Genomic DNA, 13,061 nt, shown 5'->3' with positions numbered 1-13,061 from the left:
AGTAGGTGCAAATTCTCTCCTATATAGGCTATTAGTGTGTAAATTAAACGTCTCAGAAGCCATTCAGTTTCTTGTTCTGGGTACAGAAATCTGAAGCTGCTTCAGACACGCGAGCGCTGACCTGTTCGCGGTGGTTGAGTATCCTGGGCGACGGTGGCTTATGGTTGAGCTCTATCTTCTCGTAGCTGCCGCCGCCGCCGCCTCCGCCGCCGCCGCCCGCCCCCGGGCCGGACAGACCGCCCCCGCTGTCGCAGCCGCCGGCAGCCTGCGTACTCAGGCTCTCCTCACCCTGCAACGTCACAAAACGAGATGGCACGCTTTGTTCTCACAAATTACTTTACAATATATGCTGCGTCCTCCGGAAGGTGTGGGACAATGCCAACACTTAAGACCGCCGATCAGCCTCTAACTCAGGCCCAGCATAAGCGTATATTCCAGAGAGAGCGCACACGACAAAGACTACATTAAGTTTCCTTTAATTTACGTGTATGGTCACAATCTTTTCTGTTTAACAGATTACCGGTTTCGGTCTTAAATGACCATCATCAGATCTGCAGCAAAAATGGGAAAAATATAAATTCACTCGCAAACTGTATACAGCTTAAGAACAATACGCAGAGCATATTGAAAGGTAGTATTGACAAAATTTACATTTGTGAGATTTAAATGTGAAGAGGCATACCTGTCTCATAAAAACAAGGTCCTAATGCACTGCAACCATAGTGGCATAGTCAACTGTTAAATGCGGAATCAGCACCAGCATCGTCACCTACATATAAATCACATCACATGCACTAGCTTGAAATTTATAAAGCAAAAAAATAGAGAGGTAAATAAACTGCTTAACTGGCAAAATGATTTTGTGCCCAATGCCTATTTTGCTGTATTTGACAATGTTTTACCCTAATCACTCCGCGCCTCTGTTACATATAGTGTGTTCGCAAGTGCACCTAGTATTGAGTTACATACGTTTTACACATGGCTCTAGTAGGTTCTTGTTCCTTGTTTATTCATTTCATAGACTGCATTAATCAGATGATGTAGATCATCAACTGTTATGAAATTTTATCATTCTTTGCTTGCAACGAAGTATCGCAGGGTACGAGGGGCCCTCTGCCGGTCACGTTCCTCCAACTACTTCCCGCCTGTGCGGAATTCTAGAGTTAGCGCTAACAGAGGGCGCTGATTATGTGCAGAACTATATTTTCTTTCATTTGTGACTCCAATAGCGATTTGTTTTATGTTGTTTATATTACCCGGTGGAATATCAACGGTGTTTAATATTTATGTCATTGCCTAGAATATTGGCACTAGAGCATATGTCAACCACTGTTTTTTAACTCTTCGTCTTTTTGACAATATTATTTTGTCGTGTTCTTCTTTTTATTGCTTTTTATTGCTGTAACACTTTTGATACTTTATAAGCTTATTACAGACTTTAACTATTGTATCCCCTTTTTCCGAACAGCTTAATTCCCGCCGCTCCGCAATCTTCCTCTCCCTGGACCTCTAACGTGCCTATGACCGCGTATGGCATTCCGGTCTCCTCTTCAAGCTCCAAACCTACGCCCTTCCCATTAACTACGTCCGTCTGATCGGCTCCTTTCTCTCCCGCCGTCCTTCCTATGTCACCGTCCATAACACGGATTCCTACACCTTTTTCCCCTCTGCCGGTGTACCCCAAGGCTCCGTCCTCTCCCCCCTTCTGTACCTTTTGTACACGGCGGACATGCCGCCGCCGTCAGCCCCCATCCACCTTTTCCAGTTTGCCGATGACACCGCCTTCCTTGCCCTTGCCCCCACCCTCCAGCGCTCCCAACACCTTCTCCAATCCCATCTTAACCGGTTCACCACTTGGTGCAACCAGTGGTTGCTCAAGGTCAATCCCTCCAAAACCCAGGCGATTATTGTAGGCAAAACCACCCCTTCCTTTCGCCTCCTTGATTTCTATCTCACCATCTATGGCCGTCCTATCACCCTCACTCCCACCCTTAAGTACCTTGGCGTCACGCTGGACCGTCGCCTCTCCTGGACTCCCCCACCTCCGGACAATCCAAGCCAAGGCACGCTCCCGACTCAGTCTCCTCAAGCTCCTTTCCGGCCGTACGTGGGGTCTGGACCCCTCCACCGTCCTCCACACCTATAAGTCCCTCATCCGCCCTATCCTTTGTTATGCCCATCCGGCTTGGATCTCCGCCCCCCCCTACCTTTTATAAATCCCTCCAAATCCTTGAACGTCATGCTCTACGCCTCGCCTATCGCATCCGACTCCCCTCCCCCACGCGGATCCTGTACGATCTCATCCCCTTCCCCCATCTCCTCCTTTTCCTTGAAAGGATACGGATCCTGTACACCTCCCACAAACTCGATCCTCCTCACCCGCTCGTCTCCCCGATCCTCTCCCACCCCCGCCCGCTGCCGCGCCTGTATTCCCACGTCCCACCCGGTCTTCATCTCTCCACCCTCCTTACCCTCTCCCAAGGTAGCTTCCGCCAGCTCCCCCTCTCTGATGATGCCCTCCTCCTCTCCATTTACCCCTCCTACCAACTTTGATCCTCCCGCCCTCCTCCTGTGTTTGCTCCTCTGGGCACCCCCTCTCCCTTCTCTCCCTTTTCCCTCCCTCCTCCTTTTTCCCCCCTCCTCCCCCGGGCCTCCCCTCCCCTGTCCCTTCCCTCCTGCCCCCATCTCCTCAGCCATTGGCATCCTTTTTCTCCCCTCTCCCCCACCTCACCCCTGTTCCCCTCTTGGCAGGTCCCCGGACTCGCACACGCTACGTGGACATTCGCGCGCCGGAGATCACCGCCATCTGTGTTTCGTGTGTGCCGTCGTGTTTAGTGTTCAGTGTTCAACGTCACACTCACTCGTTCACCAGTGCCATCATCATCTTCAGTGTTCGTGCGTCGTCTCATCAGTTAGCAGTGTGGATTATCGACGAGTGTGAACGGCTCCGTGTTTGTCTCTATGTGTCTCCTGTTTTATTGCCCACCGTTCTGTACTTGTGTCTTCTCACTGTTTTTGCTGCTTGTGTCTTCTATGGCTGAAGAGCAGCGTAGTGTGCTGCTGACAGCCTGCCTGTTGTACAGGCTTTACAATAACAATAAAGTAAAAAAAAATTGTATCCCCCTCTTATTTTCGCTGTTTCAATCAATTATTAAAAACTAGTGTATGCTGACATTAGCGACATCTGGTCTACTTACTACACAAACATCTTGTGGCTACCGTACGGCAGCTTGCTTTAAACAGTAGTTTTACTGACAACATGACTCGTGCACGTGATATGATTTATGTGTATTTGACGATGCTGGTGCTGATTCCGCATTTAACAGTTGACTATGCCACTATCGCTGCAGTGCATTAGGACCTTGTTTTTATGAGACAGGTATGCCTCTTCACATTTAAAGCGCACAAATGTAAATTTCGTCAGTACTACTTTTCATGCAGATCTGATGATGGTCATTAAAGACCGAAACCGGTAATCTGTTAAACAGAAAAGATTGTGACCATAGACGTAAATTAAAGGAAACTTAATACATAGACGGGTCACTGTGTGTTTTCGCGACGATGTCGCAGTTTGTGAAAAAACTTACGTCACACAAATAGTTCCCAAGCAGACATCCTTCCGCAAGCAGACACTGGGCTCCACTCACCAGACAGTATCTAAAGACAATCCTTGTACAATCGCCATACAGCATTAGGACAGTACTCTGAGGAGACAAAGAGTCACCGGATAGCGATGTGCACATGCAAAGGTGACGGTAGCATCGCGTACACAAGGTGTAAGAGGGCAGTACACTGGCGGATCTTCACTTGTACTGATTCATGTGGGAACTAGCAGTCATTGAACGCTGAATCGTAGTTGGAGCTGCGATTTCGAAAATCGTTAGGGAACTCAATATTCCGAGATTCACAGGGTCAATCAAGAGTGTGCCGAGAATACCAGATTTCAGGCATTATCTCTCATCACGGTCAACGCTAGCGTCCGGCCTTCACTTAACGACCGAAGCCACCGTCGTTTGCGTAAAGCTGTCAGTGCCAACAGACAAGGAACACTGCGGGAAATAACCGCAGAAATCAATGTGGGAAGTACGACGAACGTATGCGTTAGGAAAGATCAGCGATATCTGGCGTTAGTGGGCTACGGCAGCAGACGAACGACGCGAGTACCTATGCAGATAGCACGATGTCGCCTGCAGCACTTCTCCTGGGCTCGTGACCATACCGATTAGACCGTATACGACTGGAAGACCGTGGGCTGGTCAGATGAGTTCCCATTTCGGTTGATGAGAGCTGATGACAGGGTTGGAGTGTGGCGCAGATCACCCGAAGCCACTGACCCAAATTGTCAACAAAGCACTGTGCGAGCTGGTGGTGGCTCCATAATGGTGTGGACTGTGTCTACATTAATTGGACTGGGTCCTCTGGTCCAACTGAACCGATCATTGGCTTTAAATGGTTATGTCCGAACACTTCGAGAGCATTTTGCAGCCATTCCTGTACTTTATGTTCCACCGATGACGGTAGCAGTCCTGGTCCCTTTAATTCCCCCCCCCCCCCCCCCCCCCCCCCCCCCCTGTACTTTATGTTCCCAAACAGTGATGGAATTTTTATGGATTGAAACGCCCAGCTTAAATCCGCAGGTAGTGGGAATTGTGGACAGGGGTCTAAAGGGGCTGTCAGCTACACTCAAACACATATAACTTTATTTAGTTGTCCAAACAAATACAGTAAAAATTTTGGAACTTAGTTACCAGCTGAATAGGCCACACTATCTGATGCCTTAAGGGCACAACCACTCAATTTTAAATACGGCTGAAAGCCATTAACTCAAAATTCGGACTCAAATAGAATATTTAGAGGGCGGAAGGCCTCGTAAGTAAGTTCTATAATTTGGCTGAAGGTCCAACATATCTAACACTTGGAAAGCAGAAAAGTTTAATTTAAAGACGGCTGAAGGCCCATGAGTTAAGACTGCAGGTAAAATTAATTTTAAGAAAACACCAAGCAGAAGGCCTTATCCTCAATTAGGCTGAAGGCCCCATACAGTCTGATACTTGAAAGACAAGAACTTTAATTTAAAACCGGATGAAGGCCAATTACTTAAAACAAAATAATTTTTAGTAGGCAGAAGGCCCTAAGTTTTTATCTTTAAACAATATTTTACACAGGCTGAAGGCCCAAACAATCTAAGATTTAACACGTAAGGCATTTAAATTTCAATGCGGCCGAAGGTCCATTATTGAAAAAACACAATTACAATAAATTTTCAAAAGGCAGAAGCCCCAAAGCTTCATCCAAAAAAATATTTAAAATGAGGCTGAAGGCCCAAACAATGCAAGACTTGACAAGTAAGGAACTTTCAATTTTAAAGCAACTGAAGGCTCATTATTTAAAATCCAACTAAAGCATACAAATTCAAACCATCAGCTATAAGCCATTAAAATACAGAATCAAAACATCAATAAGAAAAAGCAGTACAGCCAGCGGCGCTCAGAAGTTTCCGGGGGTCGGACTGCACTCGAAATATTAACGTTCGCTTAGGGAGACAGGTAGTCGGCCCAACTATACCGGATCCGCCGGCGACCCAACCAAGAGGCAGTCAACGGACCCACCGACAAGACGACTTGCCTTCCAAGGAACTCCAAAGCCAAAACGTAAAAGGCGTAGCCACCCGAAACCAAGTATGCATTAGCTGTCAAGACTACACACACGTGTTGGACAGCGTCAACATGCTGAGGAAAGGACACTGTCTGGTTCAAATGGCTCTGAGCACTATGGGACGCAACTGCTGTGGTCATAAGTCCCCTAGAACTTAGAACTACTTAAACCTAACTAACCCTAAGGACAACACACACATCAATGCCCGAGGCGGGATTTGAAGCTGCGACCGTAGCGGTCGCGCGGTTCCAGACTGTAGCGCCAGAACCCGCTCGGCCAGACACTGTCTGAATTTTACGTCAGCGGCTAGGGCAGGTAACCGGACCGCTAACGGCCACAAGGCAGAAAATTCCGCTGGTGCACTTGAAATTCAAATAACCAAGATACAATTAAACTCCACCAGATGGTGGCCAAACTTTCGTCAACTCGAACACCTGCTGTTGCTCACGGGAATAACCCACAACAGTCAACCATGAAAACCAGCAGCACAGTGTGAACAGTCTGGCTTCGGTAATTAAATCAGCACTCAACTTTGATGTCCTGGGTCAGTGTTGCCACGAACCTCGTAGCAATCGGAACAGCTCCCAACACACTCCGACACTGCGTAGAGACCGCCAGCGGACCCGGCCCACAGCGCCGCTCGAAGATTTCCTGGCTGATCTACACCAACCGACCGACTGCTCAGAGCCAATACGCCGACAACATTTAAAATAACTTTCAATCAAAATCACAGAAACTACGCACAGCTTCACGAACACTTGCACGAAGAACCAGACAATGCCAGCGGCAGTGACTGTACAACAACAGGGACGAATCACGAGTTGGCACACACAGAGCTCACCGGCCAAATACAAGTCGTCCGGCAAGACGACCGACCGACGACAAACCACAGTCGTCCCCAATCCAATCATGTTTGTCGCCAACCGTCGGAGGAGTCATGGCGGTCCGGACCTCACTGCTGCCGCGTCCCGAATGAACTAGTGCCGCGTGCCAACACAAACACTGCCAGGTCCAATTTAACTGCTGGTACGTTCCAACTCACTGGCAGATCCGAACTAACTCCTAACACACGACAACCGGGAGCCGGCCGGAGTGGCCATTCGGTTCTAGGCGTTACAGTCGCAGGTTCGAATCCTGCCTCGGGCATGGATGTGTGTGATGTCCTTAGATTAGTTAGGTTTAAGTAGTTCTAAGTTCTAGGGGACTGATGACCGCAGAAGTTAAGTCCCATAGTGCTCAGAGTCATTTGAACCATTTGACAACCGGGAAGTAATAGCAGTCAGCAAAGATAATACGCCAGGGCTTATATCGATAAGCACCGCTGCTGCCGCTCACGGGCAGGCAAGGCAGCAACTCAGTGAGACCAGTAATTGAAATTAACATAACGAGATGGTAGTACAGTAAAAAAAGAGTGTGAAATGAGATATGGCACGAATACGAGTCACGCGTGGCTCTTGGATGATAATGCGCCAAGCCACGGCGCCACAGTTATTTGTGGCTGGTTTGAAGAACATTCTGGGCAAATCGAGCAAATCATTTGCCCATCCAGAGTGCTCCACGTGGGACATAATCGAGTGCTCAAATTGTGCACCTAATCTTTGCACCACAATGTTTTCGCATCTATGGACGGCTGTGGAGGCAGCATGGCTCAATATTTCTGCAGGGGACTTCCAAAGACACGTTGAATCCATGCCTCGTCGAGTTGCCGCAGTACGCCGGGCTAAAGAAGATCCGACATGATATTAGGAAGTATCCCATGACGTTAATCGCCTTAGTGTATCTTAGCGTGTTCCTCAAGTCTTGTGTGCACTAGTTACAGAAATAAATCATCGCAAACACTAATCTGTGTTGTGTTACCATCTATTTTTTTCTTAACTGAGCTGTTTTGTCCTGTGCCTGTGACGGAGCTGTATAGATGCTGATGCTTCTCCGGGCGGGGGGGGGGGGGGGGGGGGGTAGGGGGGTGGGGGGGGGGTGGGGTGGGGGGGGGAGGGGAGGAGGATTCTCATCTTGATACGTTTATATGTTTGACGTCATGATCATTTGATGAACACGACGTAGATCCTATTTTTTTTAGCACAGCACCGATTAGCTTCTACCAGGTGATGAAAAAGTCAGTATAAATTTGAAATCTGAATAAATCACGAAATAATGTAGATAGAGAGATACAAATTGACACACATGCTTGGAATGACATGGGGTTTTGTTAGAACCGAAACAATACAAAAGTTCAAAAAATGTCCGACAGATGCCGCTTCATTTGATCGGAATAGCAATAATTAACATAAAAAAATGGTTCAAATGGCTCTGAGCACTATGGGACTAACATCTATGGTCATCAGTCCCCTAGAAGTTAGAACTACATAAACCTAACTAACCTAAGGACATCACACAAAACCCAGTCATCACGAGGCAGAGAAAATCCCTGACCCCGCCGGAATTAGCATAACAAAGTAAGACAAAGCAAAGATGATGTTCTTTACAGGAAATGCTCAATATGTCCACCATCATTCCTCAACAGTAGCTGTAGTCGAGGAATAGTGTTGTGAACAGCACTGTAAAGCATGTCCGGTGAGGCATTGGCGTCGGATGTTGTCTTTAAGCATCCCTAGAGATGTCGGTTGATCACGATACACTTCAGGTAACCCCAAAGTCAATAATCGCACGGACTGAGGTCTGGGGACCTGGGAGGCCAAGCATGACGAAAGTGGCGGCTGAGCTCACGATCATCAGCAAACGACGCCCGCAAGAGATCTTTCACGCGTCTAGCAATATGGGGTGGAGTGCCATCCTGCATAAACATCGTACGTTCCAGCTCGTGTTTATCAGCCAGGCTGGGGATGATGCGATTCTGTAACATATCGTCGTACCTCTCACCTGTGATGGTAGCAGTTTTGCTGTCCAGCGCCATCTGTCGGGCATTTTGTGAACTTTGTTAATTTTTTTTGGTTCTAATAAAACCCCGCGTCATTCCAAGCATGTGTGTCAATTTTTACCGCTCTATCTACATTATTCCGTGGTTTATTAAGTTCTCAAATTTATGCTGACTTTCTGATCACCCTGTATATCGGCGGGAAGTGACAGTGGATGTCCTAGGTAAAGAGAAAGTTTGTGTACTATCTACATTATTCCGTGGTTTATTAAGTTCTCAAATTTATGCTGACTTTTTGATCACCCTGTATATCGGCGGGAAGTGACAGCGGATGTCCTAGGTAAAGAGAAAGTTTGCGTCTACTCTTAGGGTAGTGATGCCAACGGCCTTGCCGCAGTGGTAACACCGGTTCCCGTCAGATCACCGAAGTTAAGCACTGTCGGGCTGGTCTAGCACTTGGATGGGTGCCCATCAGGTGTGCCGAGCGTTGTTGGCAAGTGGCTTGTGAGACAAACTGGGGAGCTACTTGATTGAGAAGTAGCGGCTCCGGTCTCGGAAACTGATACACGGCCGGGAGAGCGGTGTGCTGACCACATGCCCCTCCATATCCGCATCCAGTGACGCCTGTGGGTTTAGGATGACACGGCGGCCGGTCGGTACCTTTGGGCCTTCGTGGGCTGTTCGGGGGGAGTTGAGGGTAGTAATCGTTATGGGCTACATAAACTTTTGTGGTGCACTTTGCAGCTTTCCTTCCACTGTAACCAGCAGAAAAGTGGTGCGCTCTGAATGAACTTTACTGATATTAGGAACCCCGCTATTGGTAAACAACAGTGGAACTAGGCGTCAGGCACTGACGGAAATCCATTTTGATTTTTGATCAAATACGCTGCGGAGTTAGCTTCTGTGCCAGCTCATTTTTATCGAGACCTGGTTGCACAGCGACTAGTGGGAAACTGCACAAGTCACTCCTGTTTACAAAAAGCGCAAATGGTCAGCTGCAAAGAATTATAGATCAACCTCGCTGACGACAGTCTGTTACTGAATTTTGGAGCAAAAAACTGCGGCTATCGGAGGAGTACAAACGACAGTCATGGTACTTAGGTAAAATGTGCGTGAAGCAATACTCACATGCGGTCCTGCCATGGATACTCAATGAAATGAAGCACCCCAGTAGTGAGAGGTAAGGCGACTCACCGAAGTCAATCATCTAGAGGGTGAGAGGCGAAGGCGCTCCTTAAAATCAAGCCCCCCCCCCCTCCCCCAATGGTGAGAACAAAGGGTATTCGCCGAAATCAAACATCCTGACAGTGAGGGTCAAGTATCCCAATGGGAACAGAAAACTGTTACGTCCACATCGTTGTTCCTGGATCAAGCTACACGTAGTTTCAAACCAGACACTGAATCAGCTGCTCATACTGTACCGCACAAACAAAGTTGCAACTGTGAAGTAAATTTTGAATATCAATATGAGCCGTTAGAACACAAAGGTTTATACTTAGGAAGTAAATTAAGTGTAGAACCAGATAGGTAATTTCTTAATTGCAAAAGCAGGCACGGTTGACATTTGTCGATTACAGTGCGATCTACAATGAATGTAAAACAATGATTTGGTACATTGTACGTATTTTTCAGTTTAGAATCCGAATACACTATAAAATTGGGGGGGGGGGGGGGGAGGCGGTCCCAATTGAAATACAAATTCGAATCCGGCCACGCAGGAGAGGTGGTTAGGAAATGAACAGTTGTTTCACAAACAATTTACTCTTTTCTAAAATTAACTTTTCAACTAGATCTTTTTTTCGTACGATGTGTCGTTTTCGAGACATTTCCTTGTCTCAAGTTAAAACAAACACCCTTTATGTAAACCATGTATCGTATAGGATCAACAGCACCATTAGACTGTTCGCTGACGATGCAGTTGTGAGCAGGCAACTTCCGTCGTTGGAAGATCAAAAGAATTTCATAAAACCATGAAAAGAATTTGCATGTGTTGTAATGGATAGCCGGCCGGTGTGGCCGTGCGGTTCTAAGCGCGTCAGTTTGGAACCGCGTGACCGCTACGGTCGCAGGTTCGAATCCTGCCTCGGGCATGGATGTGTGTGATGTCCTTAGGTTAGTTTGGTTTAAGTCGTTCTAAGTTATAGGGGACTGATGACCTCCGTAGTTAAGTCCCATAGTGCTCAGAGCCATTTGAACCATTTTTTTGTAATGGATAGAAGCTCTCTCAAAATGTCGATAAATGTAAATTAATCTCTAGGTCAAAAAGAAATAACCGTTTAGTATCTGAATACGGAGATTAATAAATGGGATATGAAAGATGGGGATCAGGTAAAATCGCAAATACATGTCAGTGGAAGACAGATAAGTGTTTAAAGGGTTGGAAACATGCTGTATATCAGAAATCGAAATCACGTATGCTAGTGCGACTAATTCCAGGATGTTGGTCCAGTATTTGGTGTCCTTATCTACTACGCATGAGAACAGATATTGAATGAAATAAGAGATGCGCTGCTACGTTCGTAACACGTTGATATGACTACAGCAAAACTGTAACGTAAATGTTCGAGGAATTGGTGTCCTTGGAAGAAAGACGACGTATTTTTCCTTGAACCTTGTAAACCTCAAAAATCTGCGTTCGAAAATTATTGCGCGACCATTATATTTCCACACACGTATATCTCGTGTAGGAAACTTCAGGGAAAAAAAAGGAGAGAAATTAAGGAGCATACACGTGTTCATAGACAGTAATTTTTCCGTCGCTAAACACGTGTATTGTATAGGAAGTAAATATACGAAATTACATTGGTGCGATGCACTGTACAATGGCATGCAGGATATTAACGCTCATTTCATCGATTAACGAATTATCAAGAGAAAAAGAGTGGCACAATGAAACGACCTGGCAGATAAAAACTTGTGCCGGTATCGGGACTTTTGCCTTCGCAGCCAAATGTTCTACCAGATGACATCTCCAAGGACGACTCACGACTCGTCTTCACGGCTTTATTTTCAGCAGTATCTCATCTCCGACCTTCCAAACTTCACAGGAGCTTCGTCGAGGAGTCCTAGTTCCGCAAGCGACGCAGGAGAACTACCGTGAAGTTCAGAACGTAGGAGATAAGGCACTAGCGGAAGTAATGCCGCGAGGATGGGTCTTTAGTCGTACATTGGTAGCACAGCTGGTAGAGGATTTGCGCGCGGAGTGTATATGTCCCGGGTTCGAGTCTGGCTCTCAGGTCTTATCTGCCATGACTTTTCATATCGGGGCGCACTTCACTGTACAGTGTAAAACTCATGCTGGAAGTGGCACAGTATACTGGAGATGTGTGATTTTGTAATCATCCAGCCGCGAAGGTGCTAAGGTGTCGTTTTTAGGCCAGTAGGGCATTTTAGATCTATTGATTGATAGACATCGTTTCAATCAAAGCACTCAAGAAGATGATGTCGATGACTCATTCCAATTAGGAGATTACATTGCCATCAGCTGTAGCGCCACTATTGCAGAGGGCTTATCGAAGGTGTTGGGGTAGGGGTGAAATAGAAGCAAAGCCCGAGACGCGTAAATTCCCAAAATTTTATTCACCCAGTATTTGAGGATTAGAGCACTTGGTGATTTGCTACAAACCGTACAGAATCAAGAAAGGAAAAAATATTTATCGCTCACTACCGTTCCACTGTTCATGCCCTAAAAGTACCGTATGAGTCACTACGTAAATTTTTTTTTACTTCTTTGCTAGTAGCTGTATTCGCGACACATCTTACGCACTGTACGATCATATGCCACTGAATGTAAGTGCAAAATTATATCACTGTATGAAACGTGGTTCAGGAAATATGAGGTCTCACAATCAGATGAGTGGAAAAGAATCGCCTCATGCATGACTTTTAAATTTATTACTTTCTTTGCTGCTAGTTCTATTCGCAATAAATTTCGCAGTGGACCCGAATGTACCTACAGAACTGTAACTTTGTACGACAGATAGTTCAGAATGTATCACAGTAAGAACAAGGCCAGTTGTTGCATGTTACGGACGTGGATCCACAGCTATAAATAAATACCTGGACAACGCCGGTTTACTCTTCTAGTACGTTAACAAAAGTCTTAAATAACACAAATTATTGATGATTATTTTCGTTCACAAAGAAACCGAGCGGAGACGGTGTTTCAGATCCCCGGGTGATCAACTTTATTTAGGTTATCCATAATTTACCTATTACGCTTAAGACCAATTGCGTGGCTGTAAGTGTTATACCGAGTGCATGCTGCGATGTCTATGGAATATCGATAGTCTGCCGCTGCTTGCAAAATGCGACGCCAAAAGCGGGCGCCGCAAACAGCACCACTACGTCTCGCCGGTAACCATCCATCATCCACCAGCAACCAGCCAATTAAATCTGTGCTGCCTGTTCCGGTCCAGCCGGTGCTCCTCCAATCTCACCTGGCTACAGTCATTCACCATGGTTCGGACTTCCACTCTGGATTTCCGATTTGGACTTGCACTGTCATCGGTTCACGTACTCGCTTTTTAATGTG

At 46.5% G+C, this 13,061-nt stretch overlaps 1 protein-coding gene and 1 pseudogene across 1 annotated transcript in view; one reads left to right on the top strand and one right to left on the bottom strand.

Moving 5' to 3' along the window:
• The window catches only part of LOC126416857 (leucine-rich repeat-containing protein 24-like), a gene marked incomplete at its 5' end in the record, with an annotated part of 209,373 nt that overhangs the window by 97,633 nt on the left and 98,679 nt on the right, over window positions 1-13,061 (bottom strand). Inside the window, one exon of the mRNA XM_050084741.1 lies at window positions 122-289. Within this exon, the coding sequence (XP_049940698.1) occupies window positions 122-289 (168 nt within the window). The remainder of the gene's footprint in view (window positions 1-121; window positions 290-13,061) is intronic.
• On the top strand, window positions 8,906-9,023 carry LOC126417929 (5S ribosomal RNA; annotated as a pseudogene).

Source organism: Schistocerca serialis, chromosome 8 (assembly GCF_023864345.2).
Source record: "Schistocerca serialis cubense isolate TAMUIC-IGC-003099 chromosome 8, iqSchSeri2.2, whole genome shotgun sequence".
NCBI classification, from domain to species: domain Eukaryota; kingdom Metazoa; phylum Arthropoda; class Insecta; order Orthoptera; family Acrididae; genus Schistocerca; species Schistocerca serialis.
This window is presented reverse-complemented; position numbering and strand designations above follow the sequence as displayed.